We start from the raw sequence: 23,393 nt of genomic DNA, 5'->3' as shown, positions 1-23,393 counted from the left end.
ACAACGTCAAGCGAAAACGGTCGTGGTCGAAACGTGGTGAGCCTACAGAAACGGTGGCCAAGCTGAGATTAACGGCCTGGATGGTTTTGCTGTGTGTTTGATGGGAATTGGGATGGGATTTGGAAGGGAATTATCTTCTATGAGCTGCTCCCGTACGGCATAACTGTTCACTCGAAACTGTACTGTCAACAATTGAACCGTCTGAAAGAAGCAATCGTCCAGACGCCGCTGCCAGCTTTGGCCAATAGGAGAAGAATTGTGTTCAATGAGGACAATACCAGGCCACACACATAGATAGTGACCCACCAGAAGCTCCGGGAGCTTGGTAGAGTGATTCTTATGCATCCACCTTTTAGTCTGGAATGGAAACAAGTGATTACAATCGGTTCCTGTCCATGCCGAACAATTTTACTGATGAAAAATTCGCTTCAACAGAGGCTGGTGAAAATCGACTGTCTCAATTTTCTGCCAATAGGAACGAGGCCTTCAATGAAAGAGGCATAATGATATTACCTTCAATGTGACAACAAGTTACCGAACAAAACGTCGCATATTTGACTTGAATCGGATCATTCTAACTATGGCAATTAAAACCTTGTTTTTTATGGAGAAATAATGTGTTTATAATATGTTTTTTACACGTCCGTAATATTTCCCCTTGAAATATAGTGTTTTTCATTGAGAAAAGCATGACTTTCGAAATCTTCCCAGCTAGGGTACCCTTAATCTGGGAATATAACGTGCAGAGTATCGTCTTTCACGACAAACTCGTCTTCGTCACGCTCTTGAATGAATTTTCCGCATAATTTCGGCTGTTTGCTAAGGCCCCTTTCACCATGAATTCGGCTAACATGCAAGCGACGTCGAAAGTTATCAATTAATAAAGCAAACATGCCGCTTTGATATATGAAGTGGGCCCTCGTGGAACAGAGGCTTATCTGCCCCTAACCTAACCAGTTTAAACAATGGGGGTAGAAAGAAAGGAACGCATACTTTCCCATCATTTAATTTATTGATTGGCTCATTATTATTTGTTGAGGATTCTTATTGAATTTATTCGTTCCAATCGTTTGGTTGTTGGTAGACGTGGAATAGGGGTTTGATTGTTTAATTGAAAAGATTAGATTCCTTGATGAAGTGAAACTCATTATTTAGCGAAGGCATGTTTATAATTGGGGAAGAATTCAATTGAGGGATATTAGCAATGCGGAAGAAAGCAAGCTATTTACCAAAATCCGTACAAAAAAAATTACGAAAAGAATAGTAATAAGTGAAGAACATCAAAGTTTCAGAACGAATAGGTCGACAATAGACGCAATTTTCATCCTCGGACAAATTGAATATCAAAAACCTCTGCTTCTTTGTTTTGTTGATCGAATAAAGTCAACAAAACATAAACCAAAATAGCACAGAGCTTTACCAAACAAGCTTCAATACTATCAGGAATTCGCCAAGGTGACTGTCTGAGCCCAATCTTGTTCAATTTAATTATGGATAAAATAATTAGCAGTGTAAAAAAGTTTCCGGTGGATACAGGATGGGACAAAGATCCATAAAGATATTATGCTATGCTGATGATGCTATCCTGATGGCAGATAATGAGGACGACTTGCAGTGACTGCTATATTGTTTCCAGGCAACAGCCGAAATCCCCAATATGCAGATATCTGTAGAAAAACATAATCCATGGTCATAGCAAATGAGCCTACATGATGTAAATTAGCTGTGAACGACAATCCAGCAGCGTATGCGATGTACATACTTAGTAGTCGAGATCACAAGCTCCAAAAACTTACAACAAGGAGTACGTACCTATGTGAATGAAGACTCAAGAATCTCTGGCTATCTGAAGGACCTTATATGGAAAAACAAATATATGTCCGCCGATAGTAAAGTCCATATATACAAAACAGTTCTAAGACCTATATTTACATATGCACTAGAAACAAAAACGAAGAATACGATGAGGGCAGCAGAGATGAAAATATTCAGAACTATTAAAGGGGTAAGCTTGAGATATTAAATAAGAAGCGAAGCTATAAGAGAAGATCTGAAAATTCAAGACATAGAAAGATTCACGAGAGCTTGATGACGATATTGGAGAGACCACTTCGACAGAATGATGGAAGATCGATGGGCAAGATGGGCAAAGGATGGAAGACCGAATTCAGAAAGACCTACCGGCCGACCTCCCAGAGATGGCACGAAAGCTGGACATCTGTTTCCCAAAAGGCTGAATAGTAGAAGAAACAAGACTATACGTCTTAATAAAGGAGAAAGAAGAAGAAGAGGAAATATTTGATAGCAGAGAATGTATACCTCATTTCAACATCGATTGAGCAATTTCATCATTTCAGACTGATCTACCTAGCTGGTAGACCTACTTGGCGGACAAAATCTTACCCGAATACCTGCATAAAAATATTCCTTTCATTCTTGGTCCCTAAAAAATATGACTGGATATTCGAATTCTCCAAACAATGAGGTTGATCAAGAAAGCTGGTCCCCAGACGACATCCCCCGAAACGAAGGGTTGTCACAGTACAACGGACTGCTCCCCCAACTTAGCGATCAGAGAAGCCTGAATAGGTTGAGAAAATGAAGTAATCACTGAACTAAATATAAAAGGAAACAGGCCACAATACACCAAGCTATCAGAATTAATATCTCTCAATTTGGCGTTATCATGAATGGTTCTGTTCCAACACGAAAATATTAATCTTTCAACAAGGGATTCCTGAATGATTAAAGCCATCCCCCAATCCTCAATTCAGGATGAGAAGGGAGAGGGATGTTCGTTCCAACAGGAGTCAGTCTGAGTCGAAATAAAACATTCCAGATTTCTCATGTTGATCGGCGAATTTATATCTGTCTTTGTCCGATGTACTTCAGTGGTGGTCTGTGAGACCTGCATGTAGTCAAGATAGGTATAAATTACCAATGATTTATTGCAATGTGTTTAAATTGCATACAAGGGTGTTTAAGCACCCAACATGAGCGTAAAGATCATTTAAAAAGCCCGTCAATTATTTCGCACAGTATCGTTGTAACTTCGCATTTTTCGTAAGATGGCGCCACCAGTTGCACAATGTGACCTAGAAAAGACTCATCCAAGTTTTATATCCGATCGTTCATTTGGCAGTAGAAATTGGCTTGATCTTGACTTGATTTCAAATCAAGCTCAAGTCAAGTAGTAGTTTTTCAAGTATTTATTAAGTACTTGAATCATATCAAGCTATTTGATTTTTAGCAGTTTTATTGTGTAGTTTCACATCAATAAGAAAATGAGAAGGAACCTTGTAAAAAACACTTTTATTCATTAAACTTATTGTATGAAAGAACCGAAAATATCAACTTTTTTGAAATAGAAAATAAATTAAATCAACATAAGTCATAACAAAATAAAAAGTAATAAAAAAATAAAGTTTCTTAATTTTGAGAAACCTCCAGGCTTTGTTTGATTTCATAATTCTTCCATCCAGAATCTAAGGCACATGAGGCATCTTATAGATTTGTCTCCTAACCTATTGCGGGTTTTTGGGAACTGTAAGAGCAGCTCTGGAAAAATCGAAGGAAAAATGGTTTATCAACAGAAGCTGAAGATGCTGGCGTTGATATAAAAAACCTTGATCATTTTGGCCAAGTTTGGACAGATATTTCTGAAACTATCAAAATCTACCAATAGATTTCATAGAGATGTGAGAAAACTACTAATAAAGTCACACTGGCGAATGCAACAGTCTCTCGGCGCTCGAGGAATCCCCATATTTAGTCAAGTGACAGTGAAAACAAAAGACCCGCTAATAATATCGGCTGAAGAATCTTCGCTGGATATTTCATTGAATAAAATGCGTGCTGAAAGATTGAAAAAGATAGGAACTCAATGATGTTGGCTTTTCGTTATTCTATAAAAATATAGAGGAAAATAAAAATCAAATAAAGACTTGTTATGAGTTCGTTGATACAAAACACTGAAGGTATAAACTAATGAATTTTGAATGAGGTTTCTCCACTGAAAATAATAAAATGAATCCACCTACTCCAAGTCAAATGAAGTGGCCTATATAAGTGAATATTTATCACCAAAGTTATCCATCTCTCGTGAAACTTTCGCCAATTTATAGCCCATTACCCGGAATCTATCGATAGCCAATCGAGGCACATCAAATATTCCCAGAAACTTTTCCCATTATAAGGTAGACCTTCGAGCGGTATTCATGCATCCCCAATACCGGCGCCTATGGGCCGAATCCGGAAACTGGGGGGTACGAAAGCAGCGGAAATCGTCTTCAATAAGGACCCTTCGCGTCTGATATTCTGATTATTTATTATTGCCGCGTACAATGTCGAGAGTACAGGGCCCATTGTATCCAGAATCCTAGCGTTCTTTTATACCTCATCTCCTCCCTTTTATTACTTCTTCTGTCGTCTAATACGTTTTTTTCGACAATAATAAAGGAATTTCCATATCTGGCTCATCTTTTATTAATACACGTGTAATAAGAAAACATTCAATCGTGTAAAGAGATGACTTAATGGGCTTGGCGGATTGGAAGCTGTCCAAGATTTAAAATTGTACTTCAGGGTAATGATCAATCGATTTCGGTTGATATTAATCTATTGGGAAATAATGGTTTTAATGTCTGTGTGTTAATATATGAAATTATGGTGGCTTAGTGGTTTGAGCATCGGACTAGTTATTCGAAGGTTGCGGGTTCGAGTCCCGCTCGAGGAGGTACTTTTTCCAGAATTGAAAAATTGTCTGAATGACGTGAAAATAATTTCATATATTAATCTATAAAACCTGTTTCTGAAGAACCTGAATTAAGTAGATGAAAGCAAATGGATATCATAATATTGTAACGTTGGAATTTGAATTTACTGAACGAAAATGCGCAACCGTTACTAATAGTCGACCGCAAGTCTAGAATAAAAAAAAGAAACCGTTCATCTCCATATTGGATGCTGTTTTTGATTTTTGAAGTAAATACTGATAGAATATTTTTCTTGACCAGAAGTGTGGATTTTATTATATTTATTTCGCCGAAATATTACCACTGGAATGATGTGTTGACCACGTTACGATCAATTCGATTGTAAAAGAATAATAAGGTAACCGAAATACTTGAGTGGGCTCTCTTGAAATTAGAATTTTTCAGCTCTACGCAGACTATTCTTTGCATCGGAAGAATCAGTCCAATTTTTCTCTATATACGTTATTACTCAGCAAAGTGTTCTGTCTACCCTTCAGTTTGATTCAGCATTTGTGCTCTTTCATAAGTTTTCCATATCATATACTAACATCTACCAACTGATGAATATTTTACTTGAATATTAATATTAATTTGTTCTTCAAACCCTCAAAAGTAAAGAAGAAGGAAAATATTTATTGGTTTTTTGTACTTTTTCTTCCTCATTGTACGTATAAAAATTTGTTCAAGCCGAGATTCTAGCGTTTCAATATTCAACCGGAAATGTGGAATATAAATTCTGTCAGGTTTGAATAAGTGTAGAGCACAGCTCTGCCAACTCAGCTATGAAATGAATTTCAAAAACCCCTCAAGCAGGAAATTTTTAAACATATTTCCAAATCTTTTGTTACCTAACTCAAACCCAAAATTTTCAGATTGTGGTCAAATATGATTACAATATTGCTCTCTAAGTCTTCTTTCAAGAAACATTCCACCTTCAATTATCACAAACATATCTAGTTTCAATCCAGCCGCCACAACAACAAACAAATCCTATATTTTTCAAAAGGGGTGTCGAGTGTCCTTAAACCAACTTACGGCTGGATAGCTGGCCATCAATCTATCCAGACGTATCGATTCAGACGTTTCTTCACCTCGACATACCTACGTGGTAATTCAATACATACATTATCGTTTTCCATTTTCACCGCCTGATACTTGATTGAAAACGAAACTAGCATAGTGTTAGATTCAGATCGATACGTATTTCATAGAAAATTATATTGTAGGGTTTCATTTTTTATACATTCATTTTTATGGGGTGGTCCAACTAACACTTGCCATGTAGATTTTTTATGATGAAAGTATAGGTAGATGTTAGATGAAGTTAATTTAGGTATTGAACCTTGATGAAGGTTCCTTATCTTGAGGGAGTTTTACTCTGAGACTCTTGGGAAAAAGGTTACGACCTCTGGCAAGGTGTAGAAATTTAAAGTGGTTAGTTTCTTTGGCAAATTTAATTGAGGTTTTTCCATGACCTCTTGTTATAATTCCGTCCCATACCTAATTTCTAATTGTTGTCTTGATATAGATGATGTACTATATGTTCGATAATTTACTAGTCTGTTTCCATCATCTAAATTATCTAACATATAGTACATCATCAATATCAAGACAACAATTAGAAATTTGGTAGGGGCCCGAATTATATCAAGAGGTCAGGAAATATAAGAAAACGTCAATTAAACTTGCCAAAGAAATTAACCACCTAACGTTTCTACACCTTGCAAAAGATCGTTACCTTGATCCTAAGGGTCTCAGAGTAAAACTCCCTTATAAGCGAAAGGCTCAACTATCAACGTTTCAACAAGGCTAACCTAATTCAAACTTCTGAGAGCATCAGGACAAGCATACGAGGCAAAAGAAGCCTAGAGGACTATGAAAGAATCATGGAAGCGGTTGAAAGGAGTTATGAGAGATCAAATGAACAACAAAAAGAGACACAAAGGATGATGGAAACAGCTCAATAAACGATCTAACATATAGTCCATCATCAATATCAAGACAACATCTACGATAATGTTTGAAATTCTAAAATTCATTTTTGAATAACAGTTATGTAAACCCACAAAAAAGCTGACCCAAACATGCAGTCGAAGCGTGTCTGTTATCATTTTTGAACGAGGAGGTTGGAAATTTATTCCAGATATTCCGGCTGGATACATCCGGAGTTATCTGTGCCTGAAAAAATACTAAAAATTCGGACACACAATCTTTCGCCACCGTAAAACCGATAGCGATCGTTGGAAAGCCTCGATCGCCCATTCTGATACCCCTATACGTACATCCCTATGCATGAGCAGCAGCGTGGGGATGTTTTTCTGGGCCGTACTGTTGTCATACGCATTCCCCTGATTCATGGCGAAGTCCTTGCCCCATGAAAACCCGAAAAAAGGTGAATCTATCGGCCGACAACGGTCAATTTTATTTATTGCCCCTGGAACGCCCATATTGTCTTTGTCTTTTTGTAGAGAAGCGAGGGTTTTTACCGTGTCGCCCGTCCAGCAGGCTGATGAATCGACTCGTATCGATTTCGAGGGGGTGGAAGGGGTAGAATTACGGTTATTAATTATTTTCGATGATCGAATTCAATCGCTATCCGACTGGTGGATGAAAATTCTATGAACGTCGATATGTTTATTTTTTGTTGGGGAAGAATTCGAGGAAGGGGAGTGTGATGTTCATTTGTGGTGATGAATGTTGGTGATCGTTCAAATGAAAATATTGGTCCTTCGACTGAAACGGTTATTGCGGAATGTTGTATACTTAGGAATTTCGTTTATGGATTCTGTGGTACAGCCTGCATCATATTGGATAATTCAAATTTCGCATACTACAGTTTTCATGATATCTGAATTAGGAATTCATCAAGCCAAGTAGATTGACATTTTAACCTACTACTTGACTTGAAAATCAAGCTCGTGAAAAATTACATACTTGAGCTTGACTTGATTTTAGATGTGTATTCCTTGACTCGATATCAAGCTACTTGATGCACGCATCGCACGGCATATAAAGGGTGTTTTTTTAGAGCTATAGAACTTTAAATTGCAATAAAACAACGATGGATTATTCGATTGACATGAATTTCATTTATCCGCAAGATAATCTTGTTGCATTACATTTTAAATATGATTTCTGGCATATGACCGCCACGGCTGGCTCGGATGTAGTCCAATCTGGACGTCCAATTCTCGATGACTTTTTCCAACATTTGTGGCCGTATATCGGCAATAACACGGCGAATGTTGTCTTCCAAATGGTCAAGGGTTTGTGGCTTATCCGCATAGACCAATGACTTTACATAGCCCCACAGAAAGTAGTCTAGCGGTGTTAAATCACAAGATCTTGGAGGCCAATTCACAGGTCCAAAACGTGAAATTAGGCGGTCACCAAACGTGTCTTTCAATAAATCGATTGTGGCACGAGCTGTGTGACATGTTGCGCCGTCTTGTTGGAACCACAGCTCCTGGACATCATGGTTGTTGAATTCAGGAATGAAAAAGTTAGTAATCATGGCTCTATACCGATCACCATTGACTGTAACGTTCTGGCCATCATCAATGATTCCACCAGCCCATAAAGCGCTCCAAACAGTCAGTTTTTCTGGATGTAACGGTGTTTCGACATACACTTGAGGATAAGCTTCACTCCAAATGCGGCAGTTTTGTTTGTTGACGTAGCCATTCAATCAGAAGTGCGCTTCATCGCTAAACAAAATAAAATGGATGTAGTGCGTGATACGTATTCCGCACAAAACCATTATTTTCGAAATAAAATTGCACTATTTGCAAGCGTTGTTCAGGCGTGAGTCTCTTCATGATGAATTGCCAAACCAAACTTAGAATAAATCACTTGACAGCTGTTGAATCGGTCGCCATCTTGAACTGTAATGCCAACTTAAAGTTATATACCTCGAAAAAAAACACCCGTTAAAAGGATAATATCAATCTCTGAGCAGATTCGGCATAAGAGTTGCTATTTTGGCACATAATCAGATTATTTTGAACCTTAATTTATCGATATTTGTCGCTCTATCAATTTCTTACCCATAGATGGTTTATCAATCTTGCAATTGCGGAATTGAGGGTATCAGCCTATCTTCATATGGAACAATAAATAAATTAATTTTCCCACCAAAATATCTATTTTATTTTCAACCGATATGGTCTTCCATCCCTCCCACAGTTGAAGAGCGAATAATTCTACTATCAACAATCATCATTATATTATTACTGTTGTTCAGGTCTTATGCCGACCAGAAATCACATTGGTTGTCCATCAAACAGAGCAGACTCCCAAAACAAATCAATTTCATACACCGTAAAAGCTCATTATTGTAACCCTACGAACGTAGCGGGCCCGCGTTGTTGCCAAAACTTTGGAGGAAAAGCGCAATAATTCCAGAATACGGAATAACCCGGAAATGAATAAAATTCCATCTATTTGTGGGTGAGTGGGAGAATAAATTGAATCGGAGGAGGCATGGTAGAGGCGTCGCCATTAAACCGTATCCGAAGTTCTGGGACAATCCATCAACGCGGGAGCGGAAAGCACGTATGCGATTCGTGTAATAAATCTGCAAAACGACGCGGTTTCAAGAACGACTTGCGGCCGCATATCTCATTTTGCTTCTAATGAAGTGAACTTTCAACGCTGGAGGTTTTCGTCAACAGATGTTTGGATGGCCTGCCCGAGCACATGGCGATACACTTGGTGTGTTTGTCGTACCGACGACGGTTTCGGATTTTTCTTGGTCCTACGCGGAGTGATTTATATCGGGATGAGGCGTGAGAAGGTACGGAAATATTGGGCCAATTGAGAAGTTCCCGGTCTGATGCACAGATGCTAGTATTAAATGTATATGATTTTTAGTTAGTACCAACCTTCAAACGATACGTGTCAAAATTTAACATCAGTTCGACCATTAGTTTGCGAGATATTGCGCTGTGAGTGAAGCTACTTTTGTTATTTGAAAAAAGATGGAAAAAAGAATTTCGTGTGCTGATAATATATTGCATTTTGAAGGTAAAAAATACAGTTGAAGCAAAATCTTGGCTTGATTGGTATACTAAGTTTAAACGTGGTGAAATGAGCACCGAAGACGGCGAACGCGGTGGACCAATACCTCCTAGAAAAAGAGGTTGTCACCGACGAAAAAATCAAAAAGTTCACAAAATAATAATGACCGTCAAGTAAAGTTTATCGAGATAGCAGACATTGTGAAGATATCATCTGAACGTGTAAATCATATCATTCACGAATATTTGTACATGAGAAAGCTGTGTGCAAAATGGGTGTCGCGCAAGCTCATAATCGATCAAAAGCAACAACTTGTTAGTGATTCTGAGCAGTGTTTGAAGCTGTTTAAGTGCAATAAACCTGAATTTTTGCGTCGATATTTGACATTGAATGAAACATGGCTCCATCATTTCACTCCGGAGTCCAATCGACATTCAGCTGAGTGGACTGCATACGATGAACCGAATCCAAAGCGAGGAAAAACACAACAGTCAGCTGGCAAATGTTATGGCATCATTATTCTGGGATGCGGAAGGTTTAATATTCATTGATTACCTCGAAAAGGGCCAGATCATCAACAGCGATTATTATATAGCGTTATTGGATTGTTTAAAGGATGAAATCGTTAAAAAAAGGGGCTGTTTCATCAAGACAATGCGCCGTGTCACAAATCAATGAGAGCAATGGCAAAAATGCATTAATTGGGCTTCGAATTGCTTCTGAATCAAGCATATTCGTCAGATCTGGCTCCCAACGACTTCTTCCTGTTCCCAGACCTCGAAAGAATGCTCGCTGGAAAGAAGTTTAGCGTCAATGAAGAAGTAATACGCAGGATTCGTACGCTGCTCGAAAGATGGGAGAAAGAAGTGGCCAGCGATGGACAATACTTTGAATCATAAATGTATAACCAGTTTTTCACAATAAAGCCTCGAATTTCTGAAAAAAAAAACGGCGGAGGCTAAGTTGTTCGCCTATGTAATATCGGAGTATTATCAAAAACATCCCAGTAATTACTAATTACCATCTAGTGAACCTCCCGGTGCCACAAAAACGACAAAAAACTCATTTTTCCGCACCGAATAACAAAAAAAAAAATCACCGGCTGCGTTCCGCGCATCGTGTGAGCACGTGCGTACATTTTAATTAGAGCGAACCTCTGGCAGCAATTCAGTGGCGCCCTCAATGTTTCAGCACATCGGCAAATCACGCCACTATGATTTAGGATGGCATTTATTCGTCCGGACGCGCCGGAAACACGAATCAAACTTTATTAAATCCGTACTGGCGAGTTTTTGTTTTGATGACGCGCCGGAGTTTGTAAATAATCCGACCGAAATATGATAAACAAAATCATTAATTCCTGGAACGCGCGCCGAGCGTATTCTAGGAGATGACGGTGTTTTATTAATTATTAATCTGGCCGAAATATAGTTTGGCGGAGGCCAAGCAGGATTGCAATATAGTTTTTTTTTTTGTTTTAAGAATAGATAAATTGGTGAAAGGCGCTGATTTTGAGTGGAAAATATTTGAAAGATCAATAACATTCAATAACTTCTGGGCCCAACTAGTTTAAGCTCTTTTTATCTCAAAAATTCGACTATTATTTCCACTTTCAAGATTGGTACGTATATATTGGAATACATAGGCGTACAACTTTGTTTCCGCCGTTTTTTTCCCAAATTCCAGGCTTTATTGTGACAAACTGGTTATACATTCATGATTAAAAGTGTTGCCCATCGCTGGTCACTACTTTCTCCTATCTTTCGGGCAGCATACGAATACCGCGTTGAAAAAACTTGTCATCTTTTGAAGCGATCCATTTATCGATCCAATTTTTTACTTCTCTATAAGACTGGAAGTGCTGGTCAGCCAGGCAGTGTGCCATTGATCGAAACAAGTGATAGTCCGAGGGAGCAATGTCTGGAAATTACGGCGGGTAGGGTAGGACTTCCCATTTCATCGTTTCCAAGTATGTCTAGACCACTTTCGCAACATGGGGTCGAACATTGTCATGCTGTAAAATCACTTTATATTGTCTCTCTAACCTATTTTGCGTCTTCAGTCACAATGCGATGCCAAATTTCTCTTCTCGTTTTTGCCTTGCAAGCAGCTGTTCACAAGCAAACAAACGCCGTTCAACTTATCTCGGCTTCAACTCGTACGGCACTCAATTTCTTTGATTCTGAATCATTCCTGTGACTTTCAGGCGTTTTGAAATGGCTTATTGCGTCAATCCCAATGATCCTGCCAATTTTTGTTGCATTTGACACGAGTCTTGATCAAGTTATGCCTCCAATTCTGCATCTTCGAAAACCTTCTCTCTTCCACCGCCATGCTGGTCTTCGACATCAAAATCACCGTTCTTGAAGCGTTGAAACCACTCTCGGCACGTTCTTTCACTAATAGCGGCCTCACCATAGGTATTTGGAGCATTCTATGAGACTCAGCAGCAGATTTCTTCATCAAAACCTCCCGCCAATTACGCGATTTGGTTCATGAGTTGACACGTTTAATCAAGTATAATTTTATGATGCAGACAGAAATCGACTTATATTTCGATGGAGTTATGTTTACAACAAAACAGTGGAAGCAAAGTTGTACAATACATTTGTGCATGAAAAAGAACTTGTTAATGGAGACAACAAGCTCTACGAACCCGTTTCGCTACAATATCTCATGAAAGGCTATTTCTAATCAAGAAATAACACTATTTCTCAGGAATTCGATTAAAATATTGTAATTCTTTGGTAATCCGCTACGTTATGAAGCAAAAGTTGAAGGGACATAGTCAACTGTCTGAATAACGCCACTGATCAGCAGGAATATCTGCATACTGTCTTCAGGCAAATATTCAGCACCCGGGTCTCACTCCCAACCAATCATAAAATCGAAAACTTCACGCCCACTTCATGAATGATGCATCGCCTCTTTTATAATCGGCGAGTGCCGATTAAGAGACGATTAAGTGAATAGGCATTAAATCGAAGCCCTCTTGTGCAAGGGGGTGGCACGGTGCATGAACTTTTTCGAGAGTCTCCCCCCGTGCCATGTGTGAATATACAATTGGGCAATTAGAAGGCAATCAGGGAGAACAATTCCCTAGACAAGATCTATAATATATCTAGTTATCCACGCCTCATTTGTTACTCTCGAAGTAGAAGTATTGCGGGAGAATTGTTACAGAATCTCCACTGTTGGTCGTGACAGTCGAGTGGAATTACCAGGGATGATTCATATGGTACTTTGCTGCAAGAGCGAATCATTTTTGGAGAGTTTCTGGCCAAGGTGGAAGTGTACGGAGAATCGTGACGTTCAATATGGTTCTCTGAAATTGATAGTTTTCTGCAGAGGATATACGTTCTGGCAAGAAAGTTCGAAGAATTTATCATTTTTCAAAGTCTGCTTGAGAGTAATAACGAAATTTGTCCTCGGCGCTTTTAGAACCTCATAACTGTATACAGCTTTGGAAACTACATTCAGAAAGATAGGATGTTTAACGTTACTCCATATAAGATAACGAATAAACTAGCGTTCTCTTTCAAGGGCGAAGTGGGGATGGTCATACTTGCGGGCTTGTCGATAGTAGAATTAGTAGCTCTCCAACTGTGGGAGGGTTTGAAGATCATATCGGTTGAAAATAAAGTAGATTCCACGTAAATTAAAATATATAGTGTAAAAGAAAAAAAATTAATTATAAAATGATATTTTGGTGGTCAATCAATTGAACAGGCAATAAATCCATTTATTGTTCCACATGAAGATAGGCTAATACATTCAAGTTTCGAAAATGCAACCTCTGAAAGCCTTTAAATATGGAGAATCTAACCAACAACTAAAGTTTTTTCATGTGGAAAATGGATTAAAGAATACCGTTTATGGTTTATGAGTAAGGAATCGATAGAGTGACAAATATTGATTAATTAATGTTCAAAATAATCTGATTTTGTTCCAAAATAGCAACCATTGTACCGAATCTGCTCTTCTTTCGATATTTGGCTTCTGTTCTGTTCAGAAAAGTGGATTATTTGAACATTTAATTCAAATTGGTCGACTATAAAATTTACAATAATTAATTCCACCAGTAAGGAAATAAATTATTTATGACTTCATTATATGTATACGAAGAAAGCGCAGTACCATTGCTTTAGCCTCGGCTTCAGCTGAGCTTAGGATTAGATATTATGATTTTATATGATTCAACCTAGCCGAATCTAGAAAAATGACAAACGGAAAGAATTCTTTATACGAAGCACTGAATCTGTATGAATTTAATGTATAGATTGAATACTCTCCCTCTAATTATAATTCAGAATACGCAAAAAAGGTGCAAAAATAAAACATTGGAGCCTAAAGAACTTTTTAAGTCTAAAATATTTGCAGGCATTCATCATCTTGTGTTTTAATTTTACGGGACGGAATTATTAATTAACTTCCACGAAATTTAGGTAAACGTGTAATATACAAAAAAGAATTATTTATTAATTTCCACGAAAATTAGGTAAACTTGTAATATACAAAAATCCTTGGAAACTCATCGAGGCAGACGGCTTGTACCTAAGTAATTTTTTTGTTGAACCAGAATCGAATTCTGTTATTCTCGTTTCAAACATTGTCCTATTCTTTCTCTTTTCCGTCTCGTAAATTGCAATGTTCGAGTTCATAATCGGCTGTTTTTCACTCTTCGATATATACGAATCCGCGCGTTATTGCCATCTTATGTGCCGAGATGATGCGTAAAAAATCACCTGGGAACAAGTAAACATGCCCAACCCGCTAATATATTTGAACAGGCAATTTTATATGGGTGAAATACGGCTTGACGGAGCTTGTTGGTACGTAAACATAAATATTGCGTCTTTTACTTCAGCAGGGAGAGCCATTGACGGTGTTGCCGTTTCATTTCATCTCAAGGAGATCTAGCTACTCATTCGTGAAATGTATGGAAGCTCTATAATACATATGTTCCTTTGATGTTTAGCCGCAAGCATTGTAAAATACTGGGGGATGATCATTGGAAATGACCTAAAGAAAAAGAATTATTTGCATCTTAGATAAAGCTTGTATTTATGATATATTTTTGTGCTGGTTAGGTGATCTTGAAAGTTTAGACAGAATGGAAAGGGTTCTCAGATCTATAGAACCAGAGCAGAATAGGAAGCCTGACACATCAGAAAGGGGACTATAACTTCCTTTGTGAAACTAGAATTTTTCTAAGGGTTGAATGAAAAAACTTCTCCCAAAGTTCAGAAGAATAGTGGGGCTTTAAGCTGTCAAACCACAATGATAATGTAATTTAGGGGTTTCTCTCTCGAAAAATTTCATAGTAATATAAGCCTCAATTAAATTCTTCCTCCCGCGCCGAGTCCCGCGCTTGTCTATCAGACAATCTTAGTATTCTATGGTATTCTTGTTTTGAACATGATGAATTTCGAAAGGAAGGATCTAGAGACTTGAAATTTTCTGAATACTTTTGAAGTCTGAATGCTTCATTAGAGTTTGTCAATTTTGATTCAACATATTATGAATTATCGAAAAAACGAGCTATGTGAAACATCAATGATTTAGCAATATGTAGACAGCACGTTAAGACAAAGCGACTCCAACATAAAAGTAAGCAGCATCAAACTAACTGAGGTCATTATTAAAATATAGCGTGATTGGTAATTATTAATTATTCTATCATTGCTTGAAATTCAAACTCCTTTATCCACTCACTCATGGTCACATGAAACCTTTCTCTCTTTAATGCTGGAGTCGAAGCATATCTACGTATTTTAAAATCATTGCTGAATCTTTAAATTCATACAAACATGGTTTAAGCAGACATTTGACATAAAAAGTAAACATCTGCGCGATACGATATCGAATAAACTAGAGTTTTTTTTCAATGGCGAAGTGGGGATGGTCATACTTGCGGGATTGTTGATAGTAGGACATTTGAAATAAAAAGTAGTCGAAAAACATTATAATTGAAACACTCGTTGAAGTTCTACCATCAAGTTTTTCGGACATCACGAAGACAGCACTCTCTATGTAATAGAGTCTTCGACAGATTAAACTCCGGAACACATTGTCTGCGACCCAAGTGTCAGTAGCTTCAAGAACCAGCTTGATAAATCTTTTTTTTTCATTATTTCTTTTTTCATTATTTGTTTTAGTTTTTTTGATACTCTTTGTGTTTTCACGATAATTTTTATTGTATATGTTTAGTTCTAGTGGGGCTATAGGCTTCAGCCTCCCCCTTCTCTATTGTAATTTAATAATAATAATAGATTGATCACCTCACAATTAAGAAAATTTTCGTATTCTGCAAATTTTTGGATTGATTCGTTTCTCCACCAGTTCAAGTAAAAGTCTCACGTTGGCAACACTGTAGTCGATGGCACACATGTGGCGCACGAAGGGTGCCATTACGCTCACGTGGAGGAGTCAGGGGTCGAGCTACGGGTGGCAGATATTGTCGGTGTTCTCTGTGGTTACCGTGGGAGCAAGAAAACGCCGATTCTGTAACACTGCTCGATAATCTTTAGAGGTTTCTCTTACGAGATGCTCGCGTTGGGCTTTGGATTATTCCAGAACGATATTAGAAAACATATTAAGGAAACTTAAGAAGGCTTTATTGATAACCAATGTTTACAATTGTTTTAGTTTATATTGTCAAATTTTCGAAACTTTTTTTTTGAAATTTGATTCCTTGAATTTCATCCTCTGAAGTTAGAAGATGAGATTTTCAAGCTAGGAAGATGAATATATACCCAACTGATTCACAAGCCTTTTGATGAACATGTAATTCAATTTTTAAATTCTATACTCTGTGTCCGTTAAGTATAAAACAAATTCATATTTAGCTAAACAGACCATTTTAAGGAATAATACTGAAACACGTCGTTTTTTCATTTTAACTTACCGTATTTTAAAATAATAATCTAATATACACGGTGAATTACTTTCAAGTAATGACGTCACCGTCATTTTTTTTTAACTGGAACATCCCCATTTTATCTCAATTTTTCGAATACTCTGGCTGAGCTGATTCCAAAAATGTATCACGGGTTGATTCCAATTGGTACAGGGTGGACAAAAATACAATAGTTTTGTGTGTGCTCATAAAGTAACGCGTAACATTCTTCATTAGTTAAATTAACAATATTATCAAAAATACTTATTGTCTAGCGACAATTGGTTTGAATGTAACAACCTGTAGTTTGTTACATTTTTTGATTAATAAAAATGAGCTGTTTCCAAACATGTTTGGTACTTGTGGTCTAGCAGACAGAATATGAAAGAAATATTGCTTATTTTTATACATTTATATTCATCTGAAAATGTAACAAACTACAGGGTGTTATATTCAAACCAATTGCCGCTAGCCAATAAGTATTTTATATAATATTGTTAAATTAACTAATAAAGAATGTTACGCGTTACTTTATGAGAACACACAAAACTATTGTATTTTTGTCCACCCTGTACCGATTGGAATCAACACGTGATACATTTTTGGAATCAGCTCAGCTAGAGTAATCGGAAGATTGAGACAAAATGGGGGTGTTCCATTTAAAAAAAATGACGGTGACGTCATTACTCGAAAGTAATTCACCCTGTATTTTAGATTATTATTTTAAAATACGGTAAATTAAAATAAAAAATCGACGTGTTTCAGGATTATTTCTTAAAATGGTCTGTTTAGCTAAAAATGAATTTGTTCCATACTTTACGGGCACAGTGTATACATTTTCATAGGTGAGAAGAAAATTTACATTGACCATATGATTATATTTATTTATAGCAAAAAAAAAATGGAGCATCTACCAGTTATTCAAACAAAATGTTTGAAATAGGGGAATCTACAATTGATGAATCAAATTAACCCAACGTAAAAATCAAGTTATCTCTCATCGATGCGTACTACTCGGAGCAAATAGGTACTTGTTCAATTCATAATTTAATTTGGTTCAAAATTATCACGTTCAGGTTGACACCCAACACATATGCCTGCAGAAATAATTGGCAATGACCGAAAAAACGCACACTACATGACCCTAAATGAACCAATAACCTTTGCTTTTGCAGTTTTTAACGAGCACACTATGCATCCCACTATTTCACACTAATGGCGCAGCATTTGAACCATAAAATGATCTGCAGAGTTATCCACTCCCAATTATCACCTTTAATTGGAATTTCTAGTCGAATTGTCAAATTTTGAACCTATAAAGAATTTTTGATATTGTGAAACATTATTCAATGGAGTATATGAATCTGTAATTCAATAGATTTCGAGTACGTATAGGTTTGAAAGGACAATATCTTTTTGTCCTCTTGCTTTTAAACTTTTATTCGTATTTTTGATTTGGTTAAGTTTCTGTATCTATTTTCATTTCAGCGCTATCTTAAATACAATCATTTTTCAGGAAAAAAGTTGAAGATCAAAAGAAATAATATTACACATGAAATTGTAGAGATTATTCAATATCTACATTTTTTCTGTGACCTTCAAGTTTTCTTCAGTCAGTATTAAACGACTCAGTATCTTGAAAACAATGTATAAAAACATTTTTGTGAACCTCCTTCTTTCACTTAGTGATTTATTCGAGAAAATAAACCAAAGGATAATTAAATTATTTTCTGCTGGTTATCTGCGAGCATTCTTCAGGCCAAACGACCACAGAGCGGAATCAAGTCGCAAAAGAGAATTTATAGAACTGGTCGGACATTCGAACCAATTTGCATACAAGCTGATAGGGCTATTTACTTTGACAAGAAAGATACCAAACAAGAATGAGCGGAAATAGAGGAAACGAAACAGGCTGGGGACCACAAACAGGGATTTTTCGTCCCCTAATATGCAAATACCAAAAAGAATTTATCGCAGGAATATGACGATAAAAATTAAACATTCTGCGTTTCCTATTAAGAAGCAGCCAAAAAAAATTCCAAAATATGGCAGCATAAGATGTGAAATTTCTCCAGATTATAGAGTAATAAATATAGATACAGGGAGTATACGCAATTTTTACATGTCCCCAACATGGTTAGATTACGTTGTCGGATTGTGATATATTTTCAAATCCACAATTTTACTATATCGTTATGAATGTATATTGTATTGAATGAAAGATATTTATTTGAGTGATTCCTGATTAAATATGCAAATTTGAATATTTGTAATCCGATATTTTTCCTGATTGTCGAATTTATAATAAGCAGAATATTTATTATTTTCTGAATGTACCTGCTGAGTTTAAGGTTTGGCAACTTCTGCTCTCCTAGTGTCATCGCTTGTTTCACGTAGTTTGGCGCGCTTGAAGTTTGTTTTCTGAATTTCTGATATATTTCATTCATCTTAAAATATTTTGAGTTGATATGAAACGTTGATTCACTATGGGACATAAAAAGTGCATTCTTCGTGGAGAAACTCAAGAATTGAGTGAAATTTCGTATCACTGATATGTTTTCATTTCCGCGCGCTTCATGTCAAATTTGATAGTTCACGTTAGGGACAAAATTTGCTTACTGAAAATGACATATGCCCCCCCGTATCTCTATCTTACTCTGAGGTCCAGATAGCGGACTATTCAAAATGAAACCTCCTATCGGAAAACCCTGTAGTTGATTCGAGAATGAAGTGAAATAATAAAGCTTTTCGAGTGAAATTTACTCGCAATTGTTATAATTTTTGTGAGGTCATGTCATGCACTTAATCAACTTCGAATTCGTCAACATTTCAATATGAAACATTGGAATCATCGCCCGATAGATGGAATCAAAAAATTCCTTTTTTACCGACACTGGATATTTTGCACCTAAATCGAATCTGTGTGCATCAAACATTCCTGATTCGAATGCAAATCCCTGTTTTATCATTCCATACGAGGGGAGATCTGTAGAATTTTCAAATAACCCAAAAATACATATTCAAATATCTGGCAGCCCCTGCATCAATCTTGCATGAAAGCGTTCGTCAGCATTCATCATTGATGCCATGACGTACCTACCAGATTCACCCTCTCTCTTTCAACTATACCCGCGACTATCTTGGGCTGTGAAATATTCAGAAATAATAAAATGCCGACATGTTGGCTGAGTGGATGCTCGAATGGAGAAAATTCAGGCGGGAGAACACACTCAGCACGGGTCCTGCTACATGAAAGAGGCCGACTATTCGAGGGGTAGTAATTAGTGATGGACAGAGTGGAAGTAGGGTGGAATTTAGAATGAAAACAACCAGCTTTCAATTGGGGATTTCGGGGGGGGGAAAGTAATGAAGTACGGTGGTCAAATAATGCCCGAAGACTGAGGCCACATGTGCTGGTGGAAATTATACGATTGACGCAACACGTTAACCCCCTTGGTGGTGGTGGAGACTTTAACAATGGATTTGGAGTTTAAAGTGAGAATCATAAAGCGATGAAACGTCAGGAATCGGTTTTCAAGGGTTGATTGAAGGGCTTCGAATCCAGCTCATATTTTTATATCATACAGGGTGTTTCTGTCGGAAGATGCCGGAACAAATAAAATTTTATTTATTTTTTGCTTTATCAATAAATTTAAAATACAGAGGAAGTAGAAATCTATGAAAACGCCATCAGTAATAACCTCAGAGTAATGAATATAGATAAAGGGAGCATATGTCATTTTCAGTAAGCAAATTTTGTCTCCAACATGGACTATCGAATTTGACATGAAGCGCGCGGAAATGAAAACATATCAGTGATACGATATTTCACTCAATTCGCTAGTTTCTTCACGAAGAACGCACTTCTTATGTCCCTGTCCCATAGTGAATCAACGTTTCATATTAACTCGAAATATATTGAAATAAATACAAAGATATATCGGAAATTCAGAAAACAGACTTCAAGCGCACCAAACGACGTGAAACAACCGATGACACTAGGAGAGCAAAAGTTGCCAAACCTTGGATTTCAGCAGGTCGATACAGAAAATAATAAATATTCTGCTTATATAAATTCGATAATTGGGAAAAATATCGGATTCCAAATATTCAAATTTGCATATTTAATCGGGAATCACTCAAATAAAAAAATATATTTCATTCAATATAATATACATTCATAACGATATAGTAAAATTGTGGATTTGAAAATATATCACAATAAGACAACGTAATCTAACCATGTTGGGGACATGTAAAAATTGCGTATCCTCCCTCTATCTATTTTTATTACTTAATGGTAATAACAATGTATGTAACTTCAAAGTGACCCGAGGTAGGGTTATATCATTGACATATCGTAGACATAGAAGAGAATGATATACTATACGTATTTATAGGTTATACTTAAAATTGACGTTATCCGCTCTGAATGGTTTTTCATAAAACATGACTGATATCTACATTTTCTACTTCTATTCTATTGAAATCTTAATCATTCCAATGTTTAAATTAAACCAGTCATTTCCTAGAAAACTTTCAAAGGAATTCTTCCATACCTATTCCATAACCTATCAAATCATATTTTGTGACAATGCAACAACGTTCCATTCGAGTCTTGAATCTACCAGCAAATCTCCAGTCGGATCCGGTTCTGCGTGGCATAGAAATAAATGAGAGTGAATTCGTATTAACATTTCTACGCTTCCGTGTCATAGAGCCCGATGACCGAGTCGTGTCCACTGCGGTCGAGACGATCCAATACTAAAACCGATATCGATTGGTTGGCCGATTTTAATTCCGAGAAGGAGAATTGGACGAATAAGCCGCTTTAATTATAGCTGGCCGGAAATTGCCAGCATCCCCTTGTAAATATTGATGTATTCGATATTCATATCCTTTTCAAGGCCTCTTTATACGAAAGATTTTCTGGAAGATATTGTTGGGATTATTCTGTTCCAGTTGTGGAGGTTAAATGTCAGTATTATTTTGTGAATATGGATTATTGATATGGATAGATTTGTGAATTATTTATGAGAGCGAAGCAATCCTATTTTTGTGCAGAGATAAACATGGAAATATATTTATACAAAATCAGAGAATTGAAAGGAGAAAAAAAGCAAAATTTCTTGAAATTATTTTGTTCAAAGTTTGAGTTTTCCAAACAATTGAAGGAAAATAAAAAGATAAATGAGTTATAGCTTGGTTGCTCATAGATGATATCGAGTATCACATAATTATGCAAGAAACACCTAGCATAATGTGAAAAACTCCAAGAAGAAGAACTCTCAAATACATTTATTACAATAATTAAATTTGCAATAAGTGCTTCAAGGCACCTGATGAATCAAGAGATAATAAACGATCTGAAGATAAAGATAGGAGAAATAATAAATAAAAATTTTTTGGAACAGTTTGAAAATCATACAAACAATGAAATGAGTAGAATATTGCTAAACATTGTTTACAAAAGAGTAAATCAATGAGACAAGAGGCCTAAGCAAGAAATTAATGTCCTATTTTAAAAAGAAACATGTATCTAATGGCATTGATGTACCTTTGTATTTTGTTTTGAATATACATATATTGATCTGTATGAATATTGAATATTAGTAATAGATGAAATCCTAAAAAATATTATATCATACAATATAATACACGTTCCACAAAATTTTAATTGATCAATACGTTGATTTGAGTATGACTTCTTTGGTGGACCCAGAAATGAAGTAAAACTGAACTAAGGATTCATAATCACAATAGATTCATTTATGCCACTAGTGTTCGAATTGTCGCAAGGTTTTGAATGTGAAATAGTGAATTATACGTCAAGAGAAAAATGTATTATTTTTCTGAGGTGAAAAATGAAGTATATTGGGAAATGCTTTTTCTTATAGATTCATATACTTATATGTGGTTCTTTTTTCGATACTAGTGAACTTCATATAGCAAAAAACTAAAAAATTTCCTACGACAATGTTTAAAATGGTTGACCATCCGACCCTAATTAGGTCCCCTATAGTGTTAAGGGTGCGTCTCCATGTTGGAGAGTTGTCAAAATTTTCCCACGATAGGAACGTGCCAACCATGCTCAGAAAAATTACAGTGTTGTATTTATTCTTCAACGTAATAATACCACCCAGTGATATACAAGTTGGATAAATTGTTAGAAATCCGTAATATTATAGTTTTTCACAAATGTTTCGACCAAAATTAGTTTTCTGGTTACATTTCTAATACTTTCGCTGATAACTTTATCAGAAATTATTTGAAAAATAGTTATAGTGGGTAAAAGAAAATTTCTCGTTGGATATAGGCAACCCAACATTTCAATCTGAAAAATCGACGTATATAGATAAAATCATATGCTACCATATACAACCGATATGTAATAAATCACAACTTACCTTCTTTAACTCGTGTCAATTCCGATGATTTGCATATTTCTGCTGTACATGGTGCAGTCTGGGTGTCCCTTCCATTGCAGTTTTTCCTTCCAACTCCATTACCAGGAATGCATTGTCTCTTTCTGATTTTAATGCAATCCGAATTGCATTTTGTCCATTCGGACCATGTTGACCAACGGGCTGGTTCTAAGGAACGAAGAAAAATAATGAACACATTGATTAGGCAGATTAAAAAATTTTCACACACACTCTTTCGAAAACATCTGGCACGCACTAAGGTGTTGTTAATAAAGTGGAAATTTTCATGCACAACTT

At 36.5% G+C, this 23,393-nt stretch overlaps 1 protein-coding gene across 2 annotated transcripts in view; it reads right to left on the bottom strand.

The window, feature by feature from the left end:
• The window catches only part of LOC123677642 (netrin receptor UNC5B), a 296,659-nt gene that overhangs the window by 41,021 nt on the left and 232,245 nt on the right, over positions 1-23,393 (bottom strand). For both annotated transcript variants that reach the window (XM_045614289.1, XM_045614290.1), the window contains exon 7: positions 23,079-23,264. In XM_045614289.1, coding sequence (XP_045470245.1) covers positions 23,079-23,264 — 186 coding nt within the window. The remainder of the gene's footprint in view (positions 1-23,078; positions 23,265-23,393) is intronic.

The sequence above is a fragment of the Harmonia axyridis genome, chromosome 4 (genome assembly GCF_914767665.1).
Source record: "Harmonia axyridis chromosome 4, icHarAxyr1.1, whole genome shotgun sequence".
In the NCBI taxonomy this organism is placed as follows: Eukaryota; Metazoa; Arthropoda; class Insecta; order Coleoptera; family Coccinellidae; genus Harmonia; species Harmonia axyridis.
The sequence above is the reverse complement of the archived record's forward strand: the minus strand, read 5'-3'. Positions and strand labels throughout refer to the sequence as shown.